General features: G+C 40.8%; 1 protein-coding gene across 1 annotated transcript in view; it reads left to right on the plus strand.

The window, feature by feature from the left end:
- adam19a (ADAM metallopeptidase domain 19a) overlaps positions 1-19591 on the plus strand; it is a 251379-nt gene that overhangs the window by 215970 nt on the left and 15818 nt on the right. Inside the window, exons 18-22 of the mRNA XM_075450674.1 lie at positions 1174-1282; positions 8112-8253; positions 13223-13322; positions 16860-17111; positions 18822-19030. Of these exons, the coding sequence (XP_075306789.1) occupies positions 1174-1282; positions 8112-8253; positions 13223-13322; positions 16860-17111; positions 18822-19030 (812 nt within the window). The remainder of the gene's footprint in view (positions 1-1173; positions 1283-8111; positions 8254-13222; positions 13323-16859; positions 17112-18821; positions 19031-19591) is intronic.

Genomic DNA, 19591 nt, shown 5'->3' on the forward strand with positions numbered 1-19591 from the left:
TGTATATGGTAGATATGTGCTGAGTCCATCCATCCATCCTTTTTCTATACTTGGACAAGAGGCAGGGCGATATGTGCTCGACGTACAGGATAAAAAGTACTCTATGAATGTATGCACAACTACTGAATGTAGCTTGCAATTTAAAGCTCTTGAAATGGTCAACAGTATTAGAAAATTGCAATAAAAATGCAGTACATTTACCATTTACCCCGTAAGTTTGAGTTTATTGAGTCAATTTATGCCGTTTTTATCGAAGAAACCCATGTTTTCTTATTTAGTGTTGAAGCAAAACATTTCTACTGATCCAATTGGAGAAATTCATTAACTGTGACATTTTAAAAAAAAATCACGAATGTGCTTTTTAGTAGGTTTATACTGACTGATAGAGACTTTTTGATGCTGCCCCTGTAGCTAAAGAAAGTAACAGCTGCTGCAAATGTTCATATACTGCAAGCACTGGCTCTAAATGTCACAGTTTTCTAGTGACAGAGGAAGAGGAAATGGCTAATTAAATTAATATATTCGTATTTTGTTATATTCGGAAATGTTTTTGGAATGGTGATATTAGCAGAGTTAATACTTGCCTCTACACTACTTAATGCAACAATTATTTTCACTTCCAAGGCCACAGAATGCATCTTAAGCATATTATTTTGTTGTTACACCATAAATATATTTAATTACATGCAAAAGAAACAATACATTTTTAATAAATTTTCGTCATAATCCCTTACAGCTGGAATGATATATTGGTGAATCGTAACACAACACAGATCATTTAGATACCGTAATACTCATGTAAACAGCAAAGTGAACTACCAGGATTCTTGTGTTGTTTCAAATCTTTGCATCATCTATAAGGTCAAGGCCAGATAGCTTTTATCAAGAGACACATCCATCCAAAATAACACCATACACAGTTGGTGTGTATGTTAATTATCATAGATAATTCAAAAACCTTTAAACATGTGCATGGCACTTTGTATATTGTCAGTGTTCTGCATTCCGTTCCTTTTATACATATCTTACTGAGAAGAAAAAGCCTTTAACTCTGGTGTGAACTAGACTTTTGTGCCTTTAATGTGAGTGGTACACCCTTCAAACACAAACACATGCGAGATTCTGCAGAGGCTGAATCCCATTAATGAATGCATTGTTTGTATATGACTGTAGGTGTGCAACAGTAACGGGAACTGTCACTGTAATCGTGGTTGGGCTCCGCCCTTCTGTGAGAAACCCGGGCTGGGCGGCAGCGTGGACAGTGGACCTGTGCAGTATGACAGTGAGTATGTCAATGAAGTCATCCAGGTAATGGTAATCATAAGAGCTTGAGAAAGGGCAACAGGACTTTTTCTTGGAAATGTCTTCGAGATCCTAGAAGAGGTCCAGTTTCCCCTTTTCAGGCGAGTACATACAGTACATACATATCTCACTCTCTTTGGATAACATTAGATTGACTCGCATATGACACACTGGAAAAAATCTAAATCTTACCAAGTATATTTTTCTCATTGAGTATCTCATTACACTTAATATAAGACACAACTGCCTAACAAGGACCATTTCAGCCAGATATAGGGACTTGTTTGAAGACAATACATCTTGAATATCTTGTTAAGTGAAAAAGTCTTGAAAACAAATTGTTTTGAGTCATATTTCACATGAAACAAGCTTTTTTTTTCATTTGAAGAGGTTTTTAAGCTAATTTCAAGATCACTTTTAACTCAAAAGTCCTAAATGTCACATTTTATTTCAAGAAATCTTGACAAGCCGATTTTCACTTGTTCCATTGGCAGATTTTTTGGCTTATTTCAAGCAAAAAAAAATGTTGTTTTTTTACTTATTTTTGGAGGGGCATTTTTTCCAGTGTAGGTTCACATTGCAGGTCTTAATGCTCAATTCTGAATTTGTTTTGTTGAGATCCAATTTTTTTGCATGGTTGTTGACATTATAATTTAAATGCAACTGCCATCAGACTCCAGTGTGAACAGTCTACGGCCCTGATGTGACTCGCATGACGTCACACGCAGCACGTTACGTTTATGGAAGTAAATATAGATGCTACAGATGTCAGCGTGTGTGTATCAATTCTGAAGTTGTTGTGCAATCGGAGCCGAAGAAATTCTGAGGATTTTGGTTAAGGCAAAAACCTCCCTTTCTTTCCACCGACTCGCTCCATTAAGGGCGTCTGCCGTGCTTGTTTCATCCATTGTTTACATTTTTATCTTGCTGCGTCCCGCCTCCTCCAACGCAGAATACAACGTCTGTCTCACTTCAGTGACGTGAAAGAATAAGGCTTCATTTACACTGCAAGTCTTGATGCCCAGATCTGATTTTTTGCCTAAATCCGATTTTTTTTTAACGTGTGGTTACACGTACTTTAATAATGTGACTCATGTCTGATTCACGCGATTACACTTGCCTATCACCTGAAACATCACGCATGCCTACTTAAGTGTTTACCAAACTGTACTGCTGAGACAAATGGACGACGTTGACATAGGTGTGATGCTAGTGTTGCGGTACATGAGAAGTTCGCCCAACATTGGCAGGATTTTAAGGCAGAGAAGGGGGGAAAGGGCCATTATTGCATCCTGTGCACACGCTGCAATTATTGCCTCCTCAGCTGTTCAGAGGTGTGTCTGGGTGCGAGATCGATCCCAGGACTGGTGGGAGAATGCTGTGGCGGGCTTTGATGAAGAGCAGTGGGTCAGCAATTTTAGAATGAGCTGACAAACTTTTGATATGCTGTGCGAGAGTTTGTCCCCATTCTTCTCCTACCAAGACAACACATTTCGTCGGGCGATTCCACTGAAAATGCGTGTCGGTGTCGCTCTTTGGTGGCTCGCAACAGGTGCAGGCTATCGCACATTAGCTCACCTATTTGGCACTAGCAACGCATCAGTGTGGCTGATTGTAAACAACTTCTGCCAAGTCGTGCGAGATGAGCTGTGGCATCGGTACATACAGCTTCCACGAGCTGATGAGCTACAGACCGTCCTCCGAGGTTGACGTGTGGAAACCAATGTGTAACGGTAGCCGTCCACTGTTCCGGCACGTCAAGCCGTATCCAACGCATTCAATTCATTTTCAATGAAATCCGGCCAATCGTTGTCGCCGTGCTCGCAAAGCATGCTGGGATTCCGGCACGGCGAGCGGGTTACCTGCGGCACGTCAAAAAGTTGGGCTCGCTCGAAGTTTATGCAAATTTGCCACGGCAGACGGAGTGCGTTATCCAATGACAGTAGATCATGTGATCTCCTGTGTCGCAGCAGCAGCACAATAGCAGCTCTCCTCGCTCGCAGATCCGGATCCATGGTGCAATATGAAATAATGTTCCATTGCTGATGATTTATACACATTAATTTCCCTCCAAAACTCAAATTTTTAGAGGGAGAAACTTCGGTTGGTTAAAATCACAAGTTATTTACTTTCCCCCGGAGCCATTCTACACGCCCCTCTGTACACACCCACTGTAGTAGCAACACGGCGAGACTAGGCATCCAATCCGGCGAGTTAAGTTGACGTGCCGGAACAGTGGACGGCTACCGTAACGGTAGTCGTCCACTGTTCCGGCACGTCAAGCCGTATCCAACGCATTCAATTCATTTTCAATTAAATCCGGCCGATCGTTGTCGCCGTGCTCGCAAAGCATGCTGAGATTCCGGCACGGCGAGTGGGGGACCGGCGGCACGTCAAAAAGTTGGGCTCGCTCGAAGTTTATGCAAATTTGCCACGGCAGACGAAGTGCGTTACCCAATGACAGTAGACCATGTAGTTTTTTTTCCCTTTGTTTATTCACCCCTGAACGTTTTGGGTATTGCTCATGTCATTGCTATTGCGGGCAAAATGAACAGCAGCAGTGTCCAGTATGGCTGTGCTAAAACGATTGTAGGCGAATAAACACACTTAAAACATCAGGCAATTGTGTGAGCATCTCCACTTTTGCAGTAAAGTAATGACCATCAAGGAATAGAGGTTCAATCCAGTGCATCAAATTCTTTCATGGGCAGAGGTGGAGTAGTGGATTAAACGTTATCAATAATTGTGATAGGCATTCATTTCAACAAAAGATTAACAGAACATGATATAGATGAGAAGACATAGTTTATGTGTGTGAAAACAGCATTATGTTGGGGATAAAATAACTGCACAGTCAAATAGCCACTTAATATTTACTTTACAGTGTAAAACATGATCAAAATGAGGTACCTCCATGCCGAGGTCTCACCTGTTTGAACAATGTTTTTATATTTCATCTTAAACTGCTGCCAAGAGCGCTTCTCCCCCGCGAGATTGCACCTAAATGAAATAAATGAATGGGCTACCATTCAAGCAGTTTCCCTGTAATATTATTGTGATTGCAAAGGACTACATTTAAACTTACACTTTTGCTGCTGCAGCGGTGTTGCACTTATTTCTAAAAACGTGTTGAAACTCGCCGTATGAGCGCATTAAGATTTCCAATTCGAGGTTGGTGAAAAACGTAGCCCCTCCTCCTCCCCGTTGCCATGGTGACTCGTCGAATCGAGGCTCCATTGATGCTGGCTTTTTAAAGTTGTGGTGCACACGCAAAACTCAAGGTGAACCTACTCAGAGTTGATTAACCTCACTCAAATCAGCGTTTCTGGAACCGGAAACTCAGACTTTTCTATCTCTGAGTAGATCAACTCAGAGTTCAGGATCAAACTCAGAGTTTGTTGAACCTGCTTGACAGTAGACCATGTAGTTTTTTTTCCCTTTGTTTATTCACCCCTGAACGTTTCGGGTATTGCTCATGTCATTGCTATTGCGGGCAAAATGAACAGCAGCAGTGTCCAGTATGGCTGTGCTAAAACGATTGTAGGCGAATAAACACACTTAAAACATCAGGCAATTGTGTGAGCATCTCCACTTTTGCAGTAAAGTAATGACCATCAAGGAATAGAGGTTCAATCCAGTGCATCAAATTCTTTCATGGGCAGAGGTGGAGTAGTGGATTAAACGTTATCAATAAATGTGATAGGCATTCATTTCAACAAAAGAACCAAATTACACCCATGGCCATGTTTTCACAAGATGTCTTGTTCATGTTTCATTTTTAAATCAGAGAAAAGGTGCAGGGACAGGTGATGCAGCGAGAAGGAGATCTCCTGTGTCGCAGCAGCAGCACAATAGCAGCTCTCCTCGCTCGCAGATCCACATCCATGGTGCAATATGAAATAATGTTCCATTGCTGACGATTTATACACATTAATTTCCCTCCAAAACTCAAATTTTTAGAGGGAGAAACTTCGGTTGGTTAAAATCACAAGTTATTTACTTTCCCCCGGAGCCACTCTACCGTATGTTCTATCTACAACTTCGTATACACGCCCACTGTAGTAGCAACACGGCGACACTAGGCATCCAATCCGGCGAGTTAAGTTGACGTGACGGAACAATGGACGCCTACCGTAAGAATATCCGATCTGCCTGTTTACACGGCGGTCGCATTGTCACATATCCGATTCGTATCTGATAAATTTCCACATATGAAGGAGGCCTGTATCCGATCTCAAAATATCCGAATGCATGCGTCCTTGTCCGATTTACATGGTCAAAAAACATATCCGATCTGTGTCACATGAGAGCACAAAATCGGAATTGGGTAACATTTAACTGACAGTGTAAATGTAGCCTTAAAGGCCTACAGAAAGCTGACACTACACCCAATACATAATGATAATACATACACAGAAGAACAATAATGATTATTGGACTCTACACCAAAACATTTCATAAATGCATGAAATTTGCGATTTTGAATTTGCCGCTTGGAAATCCTTTCTGGAATTCCAGACTGGGGGCGGGGCTTCCGTGTGACGTCACATGTGCCATGGGTTTTTCCTGGCTGCCGCTATTGTAGTATGCTTGTTGAGTGGTGAAGGCAATGCGGGATGGTTGCCCTGAAATCAGCCGGCAGAGCGACACACGTCGGGGCTCTTGATGATCGCTCTGCCGAGATTTCCACTCTCCACCTGGCGGAAAGTGTGTCCGCTCTCCGGCAGGTGGATTCTCCCTGAGTGTCCGCACCGCAGGGAGCTGAACACGGCGGGATGGCTCCGGCTGATTTCACCAGAGAGGAGGCAGGCGGACAGGGAGACACAGACACAAGACTGTGGGTCTCTCTGCTTCCTCTGTCCCCGGTGGTGTGAGCTGCTGAGGGCAACACACGCACCCACAGCACTTCGTACATCTACTCGCAATAAAAACTTCACTGAACCCAACGTTTTATATTTCCAAGCGACGTCCCGCGGCACACATCGAAATTTGCCGTGAAGAAGCTGTCCAGGTCTGGCAAACTGCTGGCTTCGCTACTAGAACTACTGGTGATTGTTCCAGCAGCTGGCACTCGCGACGTCACGCACCTGTCGTTCCAGTTTGCCAAATTCGAGTCAAATGTGGTGATAGTTTATTGGGCCTAATCAGGACTATCCAGGGGCCTAAAATTATTTTAAAATCATAAAAAAATTCCATGGTATATAAGGAATCGATCTGCTATTTCAGTTTTGTGCAAAAAATCACCTTTCTGTAGGCCTTTAAGCTGGGCATACACTGTGCGATTTTTTCAATCGCGGTATTCAGCTGCTGCTCATACTGTACGAGTGAATCGCAAGGGTTAAAACGTCACAGCTCACGATTCCTGTTCTCACACTGTACGATCCGATGGTCTGATACGATCTGGCTGCTCACACTACACGACACGTCGGACTCGGTCGCCGGTCGCTGCCATGCTGTTCTGTTGTCTTTTTCCTCTTCTGTTGACAATTTTCTCTTCCGTGCCTATGTTCGCGCATGCGTAGTGCTACAGGATGAGGTCAATCGGCTCGTCCAGCTGCTTCAACTGCGAGAGCCTCACGAGGGGCGACCAGGATTTCAAACAAGTTTGATTTTCATCCGATCGATCAGGAGGTGGTCGGGAGGGCTTAATCGTTTGTCGTTACCCCATGTATACTACACGATGTGAGACGCACGATTGAGCCAAAACTCGGCCCGATCTCCAAAATAGTCGCACGAGTGAAAATCTTGTCGACATCGGGCCAAAAATCGCACAGTGTATGCCCAGCTTAAATGAGAATGAAATGCGACATGATCCTTCAGACTCAGGTCGCTCTGAAAAGCATCAGATATGTATCCAATAAGGCTAGATTTACACTGTCAGTTAAATGTTACCCAATTCCGATTTTTTGCTCTCATGTGACACAGATCGGATATGTTTTTTGACCATGTGAATAGGACAAGGATGCATGCATTCGGATATTTTGAGATCGGATACAGGCCTCCTTCATATGTGGAAATTTATCAGATACGAATCGGATATGTGACAATGCGACCGCCGTGTAAACAGGCAGATCGGATATTCTTACACAATGCGTTCCACACGTCATTAAATATGCGACGATTTAGATTTTTTGTCGCACGTGGTAAGCTAGTGAATGCGAGACGCATAAACATACAAGGAACATGTCGGAGGTCAAAACCAACGAGGTGCAGTGGACAGTTGAGGAAGTGACCTGTCTTCTCGGTCTTTGGGGAGAGGAGGAGATACAAACCAAAATTAAAGGCACCTATCGTAATAAATCAGTCTTTCAAGACATTTAAGTAGGCATGCGTGATGTTTCAGGTGATAGGCAAGTGTAATCGCGTGAATCAGATATGAGTCACATTATTAAAGTACGTGTAACCACACGTTAAAAAATATCGGATTTAGGCAAAAAATCAGATCTGGGCATCAAGACTTGCAGTGTAAATGTAGCCTAAATGAAGCCTTAAGGACCACATATGAAAGTGGCCTGGGTCGGATTTGAATAAATGTGATTTGTGCTGTTCAGACTGTCGTAAAAGAATCAGATGTGGGTCAGATTTGGGGCACTTTTGTCTGCAGTCTAAACATAGTCATGGACTCACAAAAACTGGCACTCCCTGCTCACCCCATCCTTAGCCTTTAAAGGAGGCAGAAGGAGAAACCGGCTAAATGAGATGGTGAATGATCCAGATTTGTTACTTTTTCATCTATGCATGATGTGTCTAGTGACAGGAGTACCTTTAGCACATTTAAACATTCAGTATTTTTATGTGTGTGTCCACAGGTCAAGTGGGTCTGGTGGCAGGTCTGCTGTTTGCCTTCCTGGTGGTCCTACCTGCAGTGTTACTGCTCTTCTACTGCTACAGAGTTAAAACCTCCTACTTACACAAATGGCTTTCGCAGAGAGAGAAGAACAAGAGCAACAAGTACGGTCCCCTTCCTGTTTGTCCTTCTGTCTGCTAACACACTGCTCACTGTCCTCGACTCCTACACAGACGCCAGCAAACTTTCATCCTTTCATTTTTTCTCGACCGATTTAATTCAATTTAAGTTGTAGGGGGAGGTATGTGGCTGCCATCGAGCGAGAGGTAGGCAACTCCATCATAGGACCAACACATAACAAGCCAAATATAGAAAATAGATGAATGGAACAAGAAAGTTGTGCTCTTTTCAGTTTGATATCCATTTCATCTCCCATTCAGGAAGCAATATATTGGAGAGGAAATGCAGAAGAGGAAGGAAAGTGAAGCACGTGTGGTTGTGTCTTTGACCGTTCACAGCAGATCAGTACATACACCAGAACTTTCTGTGTCTATCAGCTTATATGGCAACATTTTATGCTGCAGCTAACCTCTGTCAGAATCACACAAAATCCATGTAGTCATAAACCCGTGAGCTTCTTTTATGAGCTCTGCCACATCCCTCACATACAGTCAACCTCGTCATAGCACTGGCTGAGAAAGTACAAAGTGTTTTCAACACAAATTTGTCTGGAGAGGATCCAGCATCACAGCAGCCTTTTAAAGACCCCGACCTTCCAAATGAAGACAGAGAGAGAAGCTAAGTAGTGATGATGTTGGGCCCCAGCAGGATTTTAAGGCAACTCAGGGGAGGACATAAGTGAGCGAATTGCTATCGATACATGAATCGCACCGCTAAAATGTTAAAAAAAAAACACTTAACATGGCCAGCAGCAGTGAAAACCCAGGGCTTTTTCAAGTTTTGCTCCATGGCCAATAGTCTGGGTTTATATTCAGTTCAACAGAAGGACAGCAAGTGGCTCCTGCTCCTTTTGGCCTGTCTGAGTATATTTATATATAGACCTCTATTTGGCTAAGAGCCTGCAGTACATACATACACTGAGTTATCACTAAGATATTCATTTATAAAGTACCTATGAAAACAGCTCGGCAGTACATCCATCTTCTGTGTTAGTTTTTGGATGCTGTTGTCAGATATATTTTATTTGTTGGCACAACATAAAGGATCAACATAAATTTCAACTTTAAAAGTAGCTTATTGGCTTTTAAGGCTGGACTTCAAAGTATTTCTATATAAACATATCAATCAAATGATAACTTGTTGTGTGAGAAGAAGTCACTCGCAGCAACAAAACCATAAAGAAATGTTACAATTAAAGCTAATTATTTTGGTTTTGTATCCCACAACTTTATTGCTTTAGCTCTCTTTTACTGCTTACTTGTTTCCAGCAGCCGTGTTCAGTAAAAAAGTCCACAATACAAAACCTGACAGTTAGAGACAAGCTGGAGAACACAGCGGGGCATGTAGACTCTAACAATACAGAGATTTTCCTCATGAGTAATTATCAAAGTCATTTATGTTACCAAAATCAATCAATATATGAAAATAAGTCGTGTTTTATTGAGGGCGCAGTATTATTCGTAAGGAATGCACGAAGGCAGCAGCATATTCCTTAAAAAAGGACTAAATGCGTAAATAAATAAATGATACTTGCAGTTGCAGATAGGTCTTTTGGTGTCATGAACCATGTTTTGTGGTTTGGTTTATCAGTTTCAATGTTATTAAATGTTTTTTATTGATCTTCATCCTGCTTTTCAGTTTCCTTACTTCCTGTTTTATTTTGTCGAGCTGTACCTCTTGTGCATTCGTCCCCTCTTGTTTCACACCAGGGGGTTATTCCAGAAAGCACGTTTAGTGAAAACTCTGAGTTTATTAACCCTGAAAGGAGGGAAACCCTGAGTTTTCCGTTTCACAAAGGGAGGTAACTCAACCCCGAGAAAGAGGGGTAACTCTAGCCTGTTTCACAAAGAGAGGTAACTTAACCTCTCGGTCAGTTACCGTAGTAACAGACTCTCTGAACCTAACCTGGTCGGGAACAGGTTTTCCTCAAGAAACCTCGAGTTTCTTTCTGTCTCCGCCCTCTTTCAGCCACACACGCCATTTGATTTCCTCATTCATTCAGTCAGCAGAGCGAGTTCTTCTACTTCTATAAGTCCATTAGGTACAGAAGGAGATGACTTTTTTCACGAACATGTCCTTTTGACAACGACAAAAGAAAAAAAAGACATAAAAGACAAATAAATAAATATTTGTATGAATAGGCTTAAAAAAGACATATATAGGCCTAATATATTTTATAAAGGCACTCGTGTCTTGGGGGTGGATTCCCTCCAGGGATTCCCTCAGCCACTGCCCTCCCTCAGAGGTGGCGGTGCTGGGCAGCACCCGTTTTACGGGCATCTGCCTTCTTTCTGTTGGCTCAGTACAAGTCTGTGTTAGTTTAAATAGGCTTAAGTATTTAACAGAACATGATATAGATGAGAAGACATAGTTTATGTGTGTGAAAACAGCATTATGTTGGGAATAAAATAACTGCACAGTCAAATAGCCACTTAATATTTACTTTACAGTGTAAAACATGATCAAAATGAGGTACCTCCATGCCGAGGTCTCACCTGTTTGAACAATGTTTTTATATTTCATCTTAAGCTGCTGCCAAGTGCGCTTCTCCCCCGCGAGATTGCACCTAAATGAAATAAATGAATGGGCTACCATTCAAGCAGTTTCCCTGTAATATTATTGTGATTGCAAAGGACTACATTTAAACTTACACTTTTGCTGCTGCAGCGGTGTTGCACTTATTTCTAAAAACGTGTTGAAACTCGCCGTATGAGCGCATTAAGATTTCCAATTCGAGGTTGGTGAAAAACGTAGCCCCTCCTCTTCCCCGTTGCCATGGTGACTCGTCGAATCGGGGCTCCATTGATGCTGGCTTTTTAAAGTTGTGGTGCACACGCAAAACTTAAGGTGAACCTACTCAGAGTTGATTAACCTCACTCAAATCAGCGTTTCTGGAACCGGAAACTCAGACTTTTCTATCTCTGAGTAGATCAACTCAGAGTTCAGGATCAAACTCAGAGTTTGTTGAACCTGCTTTGTGAAACGGACCCCAGATCTGTCGCTCTAAGTAAACCATTTCCTTGGTCTGTTTTTGCCATCTTTTTTATTGGATGGATTCTGTCCAAGTTCTTCACTGGTAAGTGTAATCATAGGGATGACACTCCATTCTACAATTCATGCAGCATTGACCTGGTATATTTACTGAACATCTCACTGTGTTAATCTGGGCTGCAGAGGCTCCTGGTAATGGCCAGACCCACTCTGTTGGAAAGGATAAGAATGTGCTGGTTTTTCCGTCTTTCATTATGTATTCACATCACTTCAGTGTACAAGTCAAACAAAAAAATGTGAATAGGAAGAGAACTATAAGTGGCTACCATATAAATATATATATATATATACTTGATTTGCGGGCCTCTGCCTTCTTTCTGTTGGCTGAGTAGAACTCACCTGTTAATCTACCAAACTGGATACAGACACTACACGTTGAAATGGCCACTGAATGATATGTATGTAACTTTGTTTAATATGTCAAATATGATTACAAGCTAAATGACAATAAAATTTCATTCAATTCCTGAACATCACTGTTTTCACCTGTAATATTAGAAGACAGTGTGGTTACATTTTACATGAATACTGCAATGACTTACACATTGAACCCGCTGCAGCTGTGTTGCTTTTCTTTCTAAAGATGTGCTTTTTTTTTGCTTGGGCCGCAATAGTTGCTCGTATTTCGGTGCTCCATCGATGATGGCTTTTTATTGTCGTCATGCACGCGCTTAACTGAGGGTGAACATACTCAGAGTTGATTGAACTAACGCAGATCAGCTGTTCTGGAACTGGGTTGACTTACTCTGAGATGGGAAACTCAGAGTTTCAGGGATAGACTCAGAGTTTGTTGAACCTCCTTTCTGGAATAGCCCCCAGGTCTTCAGTCTCTCATTGCCACACCTGATTCTCGTTTGTCATGGCCTCCCTCAAAGTTTATCCTGCAGGTTTTCCTTTGTTTAGTGCCAGACCATTGTTTGTTGGTTGTTTAATCAAATCAAATCAAATCAAATTTATTTATATAGCACATTTCATGTACAAACAATTCAAAGTGCTTTACATAAAATAAAAGCATTGCAGCAGGGAGTGGAAGAAGCATTAAAAATACATAAAAGAATATAAAGAGAAACAAAAAAAATCATTTAAATTAATTTAAAAACAAGCAACAGTCAAGATAAGTTAAAAGATATCGTGCAGATTTCATGCATAGACACATAGATAACTGTTTGATCTTGTACAGTATATAAAATGTACACATAGTTTAAGGGAATTTAGATCAGTTGTGAAATTGTCCTTGCTGAATAAAACTGGCGGTCCACTGATACAAATTTCCAGAAAAATAAAGCAATCAAAGATGTGATAATTCCCAATACAAACCTTTGGAACAAAAACAAGATGTATCCTCATATAGTTAGGGGCTTCAGTTATGACTCACACAGCTCCAGGAAATTGTAAACACACATTTCCCTACATTCTGATGCGGTCGCTTGCCTTCTTTGGCTCTAAACTGAACGTCTGAGATTGACATTGATCCTCTCGTCCTCAAAAGAAAAAGAAAAAAAAGTGAATTCCCCAAAAGGCTGAGCTATTTGTCCTGCTTTTACTCTTAGAATGTAAAGGAATCTCATTCTAGCTCACATTTTGCAGCTATTACTCCATGTGATATTACATCACATTGACAGCGTCTGACACATCTGTGAAAACAGGTTTAACCTCTTTACAAGACCATTCAGTTCAACTGGACACCCTGATCTGAAATTAGCTCCCCAGACACTGGGCTGAAACAATTATTTTTGTCCTACCTCCTATTTTGTTCTCCCACATCATTCGAGATGAGAAACTCTGTGTTCACTCCTTTCTGTCTCTTTGTCCACCTGGGGCTACGTCAAATTGAGAAGCAGGACAGCATGCAGTCATCAAGCCCTGCTTTATTTTTCTGTCTGTCCTCATTTATCTGTTTAGGACGAAGGCGTCAGCAGATAAAGGGAAAAACGGCCATCTGAATCCTGCCTTTCACCTGAAGGTGGTCGGACCGATCAACAAAGCAAGTGGCCATAAGGGGGTGAGTGGAATGTGTGAATGTTGCAAAAAATGGAGAATGGCAAATAGGAAGGAAGGGAAGAGGAAAGTGACTTGCTGTTGTGTAATGAATTCATGAGTCTGACCTTCATATTAAATAAATGAATTTTACAGCAGCTTGTTACAGTATGTGACCACTTAAGGCTGAGTTATACTTCTTTTAACTGCCCTTGCGCTTTCTTCTTGCGCGTATGTTAATGGCTCGAGACGTTTATACTTCATTTAGCTTTGTCGGCACTTGCGTGTGCTGCGTGGCGATTCACTGCCAGGAGAGTAGGTGGAGTAGCGGGTTTTTTAAATGACAAGCCTACTATGATGAAAGCAAATTCACCGCCAGGACCTCTTCGAGTGATTCATGCTTCTTCTTCTTGTAAATAGCCGGTATTTTGTCAGATTTTCAACACCTTGGGGGTCTAAACGACTACTTTCTCGCCTGAAAATGTTTCAAATGTTGCTAAAGTTATATATTTACAGAGTTTATAGCTTATGGGAAATCAGCTTTTCAGGCTGGCTGATTTCGGCTCGGGCAGGAGTGAAGTGCGCTGTGTGTAAACGCTCTGCATGCTGTCTGATCGATGAGTATGTCGTTTTCAAGTAGTAGGCTTGCGTCTTTTCTTGCGTGAAGTTTAGAAAATTGAGGTGACACACGCAAGCTCGCAATGGGGGGCTTGCAACCGCGCAAGGGCTTGCGTTTCTTCTTGCGTCTTGCGTTACCGACTATAAACCAGGCTTTAGAGTCTGCGTTCTCCCACACCCTCAGCAGTCATCAGCACCGCTTCACTGAGCCTTAAGCATCATTTCATCTTGCTTTTATTCCCTTGTATTTATGGCATTTATTTAATTTTTTTTTTCGGTCTTTTGGAGGGGTCACCAGCAAGGTAAACGTAAGGAGAAAAATGCTGATAAAAAATGGATTGTAAAACCAAATGTACTCCATTCCCATTTTTCAGAGAATTGTAAGAAATTGTGTTTTGCTTCTGAACAAGTTTTACACAATTTTATGATATCAATGTTCCACAAGGCTTTGGATACATGGTGGAGAAAACATTTTAGAAAAGTCAAACGTTAATGGTATGTCTAATTGTATACACCATGTATAAATGGAAGTAACTCATGACACTTCCAATCACTTCTAACTGTTGGAAATGCTGGCATATATATCTTAAGAAAACAAGCATGTAACAAGTATGTAAAGGAAACAATATAAAAGACAATATTGGCACAAAAAGGATTGTTTTAATTTTTTTTTAATTTTGTTATTATCTATATTGATTAATGTTGCTATCTTAATAAAATATTTTCCTTCTGGTTATTCTGACATATTTACACAAACAATGACTTTTGGAACATACACCACTTGTTAAGATAAAAAAGTTAGGACTTGAATTTGAAGTATTTAGAGAATTGTTTTCCTTTTTTTTTCCTCTTGCCCTTTGGCTCGCCTTGCAGTTGTGGGATGTCACAGCACTGTCTTAAAAACAGACGAGCTTCTGAGCCCTGCATGTGAATCTGTTGTCGTGCTTTAAAGGCTGACAAAAGAAACCTCCAGAAGGCACCAAAAGTGTCAACTGACAAGGTCACGGATGAGATAACATAATAAGATGGCGTGTGATGAACAAACATGCTCACAAAAGAACAGAAGCAAAAAAAAAATCAAATGTTCTAGTTTATCAGTCACGCAGGGATGAAGGATCTGAATGCATGTGTGAAATCAATACATGTGCAACATATTACACATTATATACATATATACATATGTACTATACATATATATATAAATATATATATATATATACATATGTACACACATGCATTCCAACAACATTTGGAATTAACACCAGAGGAGCTAAACACGAGCTACTGATGAACAAACCTTTTTAATAGAAGAACTTAATTCCAAGTGAGTCTGAAAGAAGAACTGAGGTTCTAACTGAGGCTTCATCTGTGAGGCAGAGATAATAACAAAGAACAATAAGGTTATAACTTACGTTTATATGTATATAAACATGTGTCATTAGTTTCAACCACAGCTTCAATCTCTGATTTTACGGCTTACACAGAACAGAGGGAGAAACAACGATCACCATCATGTCCTTTTCATTCATTTAAACTCGCATGTCTGCAACTTCACTGGTGGAGCCAAGCAAAGCTACAGAAGTCCAGATTTGCCCTGTTTCAGATGGGTGCAGCACTTTGTCTGCAGCTGTTCTTACCCATATGCACCCATCAAGTCTAGTGCCTACTGTACAAGCATGGCGGGACAGCATTATGATCTGGGGTTACTCCTTCACGTCAGGTCTAGGTTGATAAACATTGTATGCCAGCTGACTGGGACCAGTCTGGGACAATGACAATTCCAGGATCCTTTTGGCTCAATTTGTGAATAATCACACATATTGGCCAGACTGTAACCCCAGTGGAAGCCATTGGGGTGTGCTGGAGAAGACTTTACGCAGTGGTCCAACTCTCAAAATAAGATCTTGGAGAAAAATTGATGCAACTCTGGATGGAAATGAATGTGACGTTGTATACGCTCATCACAACACAGTTGATGTGTGCTGTAATCGAAACTGCTTACGTTGCCATGAAAATAGCATCTTGTATGTTGCACTTTAAGATCCAAGCCTTAGCACAGGGTGCACTTGCTTTACTTAGTGAGCTATCCAAGCTACTAACTTTGGGGCCTTGAAACTGCACAGATGCTCACAAAAGTTTGCTGTAAAGTTTTAAGCAGATCAGCTTTAGAATTTGAAAAAATCCCTCCAAACATCAGTACAAAAAAATATTTTTTGTTGTCCTTATTGAAATTTATGTTTGATTATATCTCAAGGCTCAGAGAAAAATCAATATCATGGTATTCAATATTACTTGGGCTTATTTCTAAAGATTAAGCTAGATGTTATAAATTAAACCAAAAGCCTCTTGGGTCATTTGGAGGTGCTTCGCCTGGTTGGGAATGGAGCTTAATCACATATGTTGACATTTAAAGACTGAAAAATATAGTTGAACAAGGATAATGTCAAAAAAAAAATGTGTTAATGTTATATTGTAAATCTAACATGTCCTTCAGACCCAAAATTCAAACTATCACAATTTTATGATTAGACATTATCTGAAGCTGTGCTGCAGAATACATTTTATTCTTATCACTGCACATGAACTATCGCTTCTCAAATATGTTCATTTGCATAGGTGGTATGCTTCAATTAGACAAAAAGTGTGTTAAACAAAGGAAAGACTGGAAATTGTTCTTGTTTTTTATAAACTTCTTGTTCTGAAGTCAGAAGTTGCAGCTGCAACCATATGTAGATATATATAGATGCTGACCATATATAGATATGTTCACCTGCTCCCATCCACCATTGTTAATTTGTTTAGCTTGATATGAACTTTTACAGCAATACAACATGTTGTCACATGAAAGCTGCAGCAATTAGACAAAAAATTGTTGGAAACTCTTATTTTACACTGATTTTCTTTTCATCCGGTTTGTTAATGTATGTCCCTTCTCTGCTCCCAGATTCCTCACACCAACAAAGAGGTCCTGCCTCTCAGACCGGGCTCCATCCCAAATGGCACTCAGCCGGTAAACATTGTGCGACCTCTTAGGCCTGTTCCATCTCCCCAAGGTCGTCCCCGGGATTTCAAGGTAGTACGGCCACCTTTGCCAACTGGAAAGCCCCCGGCAGCCCCACCCAAGTCCCCTCCAACGCCACAGAGACTCAGCCCACCCAAGAAACCGCTGCCCCTTAACCCAACACGTTCTCCACTGGTAAGGCCCTTTAGGTTGGCAAATTCTGTTTAGTAAAAAACTCTATGATTATTTGTGTTGGGATTTTTCTTGTCCCTCAGGTTTCTGTTTTTTTCTTACTTTAGTTCTGTTTTTCATGTCTTGTTTTTTTCTGGGTTTTGTTTCTATTCTGTCTCCACTGCAAAAAATAGGGGTCTTCAAACAAGATAAAAAACACTAAAACTAAGGGAAACGGTACTCAAAACAAGTGAAAAAATCTGTCCATGCAAGATAATTTGACTTGGCAAGATTTCTTAAATTAAGATTGTTGGAGTCTTGTTTCTAGATTTAACAAAGGCAGTTTTGTGAACAAACATTTGTCATATGCTTAAAATCCAAGGAATAAAGTGTGTTTTCAGATATTTTCTGTGTGACTCTTGAATCAAGCACGTTGAGTTTGTTATTGAATCTTAAAACAAGATTTATTTTGATGAGACTTTGGAGGAGAAACGTAATACATCTTATTTTAAGTGTTAATTGTCTCATTTTATGATTCCCTGCCTGTTTGAGACAAAAAAGTAAAGTTTTGCTTGATATAAGATTATACTGTTAAGCTGAAGACTTAAAATAAGAAATTAATTCTTAAAACAAGACAAAATATCTAGCACTTCTAAATGTAAGGTTTTTTTTCTTGGTAAGAACCAAATAATTTGCAGTGTTGTTATTAAGTCCTTGGATTTTATTACACTTTTATCTTTTGTTGAGCCTTTTTGGTATTTTTGTTACTCTACTGTTTTGTCTTTGTCGTTAGTTTTCTCTTGATTCAGGTAAGTTCCACTTTCCACCTCCTCCCATAGTTCCCTTTGGTGGGTCATTAGCTCCACGGCCTCGGCTGTGGTTATCCTCAGGTGCAGTCACTCACTAATCATTTCCCCCACAGTATCTAAGCTCTCTGCTTTGTCATAGCATTTGTCAGATTCTCGCTGTACTGCCTCTTGTTCTGTTTCAGGGTTCAGTCTACTTCTGGTCAGTTTGTTGTTTGCAACTTTGTCTGCATTTTGATTTTCTTAAAGTTTAGTTTTTATGTATTCTGGCTCGGCCGTGCTTTTTGTTTTAGTTTTCTAATAAATCAAGTTTCCTTCAACCAGTTCCAGTGTCTGAATTTGGGTCTCCATCACCTCTTTCTCCACTAATTGTAACACAGAGCTTTTGCTAAAACCACGGGGCTCTTTGAATTAGGGTTCTTCTTAGAAGTGTAAAGATTTCTTCTGAATCCTGAAGCAATTCTGACTTTTTTTTAAATCTGATTTCTTTAAATTAGATCAAGTTAAGGTCTGATCTCAGAGCAGTATGGTAGTTTTTTTTTTTTTTTTTTACCCAGAAACCCTTGTGAAGTTGCTCTTACCAGTGAGCTGAAGCAATGCAAGGGACACCTTGGATGATGACTATCAGTACACATATTGGAAAAGAACGGAACTCTCCTGCTTGCTGTGACTATGTGCCAGGAATATTGTATTTGGTTTGGCTGTTGTTGGCTCTATGTCACTAAGCCTCTTTTTTCTCTCTTTTTTGTTTTTTGTTTTAAAGGATTGTTGTTTCTCTTTTTGTATTTAACAGAAGTCTGCAAAGTTCCTATGAAAATAGCTTACTGGTTGCTCGGTGTGTCCACCGGGTGACTGGGTTTGTTTGTCCTGATGTCCTGTGTGATTTGGTTGTTCAATAATCTAAACACCACTCATTACTGTCCCGCAGTTGGTGTCTGAGCTGCAGTCGAGACCGTCCCCCTTCGCTCCTCAGAGGCCTCTCCCCCTCAGTCCAGCCAGGGGGGCTTCCACCAAAGCGAGTCCAAGCCGAACCCCCGGCTCCAAACGCTCCGAGGGCCTGCTGGTCATGATGCCCCCAGCAGTTGGACCCAAGCCTGTGGGCAAAGTCTCAGCTATCCCCCCTCTCAGAGTACTCAGGTGGGCAAACATAACACTGACACACTTGAATACTATAGTCATTAGCTGATTAGGTTGTTTTCTCATATCATACAGAGGTTTTAATTTCACTTCCTTAGATTTAAATGTTTTTTATTTTTTTATCCAAAAGGTTGCTGAGTAAATTAAAAAAACGTGTTTACCAAATGAAAAGTAAAAAAATGTAGAAATAAAGAAAAAAGGAAGAGAACAAATAAAGATCTTGGTAAATCATGCATTTTGTCATAAAGGGGTCCCTCAGGTTACTGCGGTGGGAAGTACGTTAGATATATTAAAGGTGCACTGTGTTGTGCTTTTATGGTAGCAGCTTGGACAACATTGCTCTTTCTAAAATCAGGTCCAATGGCTCCAGAGTAGTCCCCAGCACAGAGCCAGCATTCTTTATCAGTTTCTTTAGTTTCTGTGAGTCACTGGCTATGATGCTGCTTCCCCACCAGATGGTTGCAAAGAAAAATGCATTCTCCACCAAAAATGTATGGAAGATATGCCACAGCTTGTTAGAAAACTGTAGAGTGACTGCAGCCTCAGGTCTGCATTTCCAGT

The sequence above is a fragment of the Odontesthes bonariensis genome, chromosome 19, assembly GCF_027942865.1.
Source record: "Odontesthes bonariensis isolate fOdoBon6 chromosome 19, fOdoBon6.hap1, whole genome shotgun sequence".
In the NCBI taxonomy this organism is placed as follows: Eukaryota; Metazoa; Chordata; class Actinopteri; order Atheriniformes; family Atherinopsidae; genus Odontesthes; species Odontesthes bonariensis.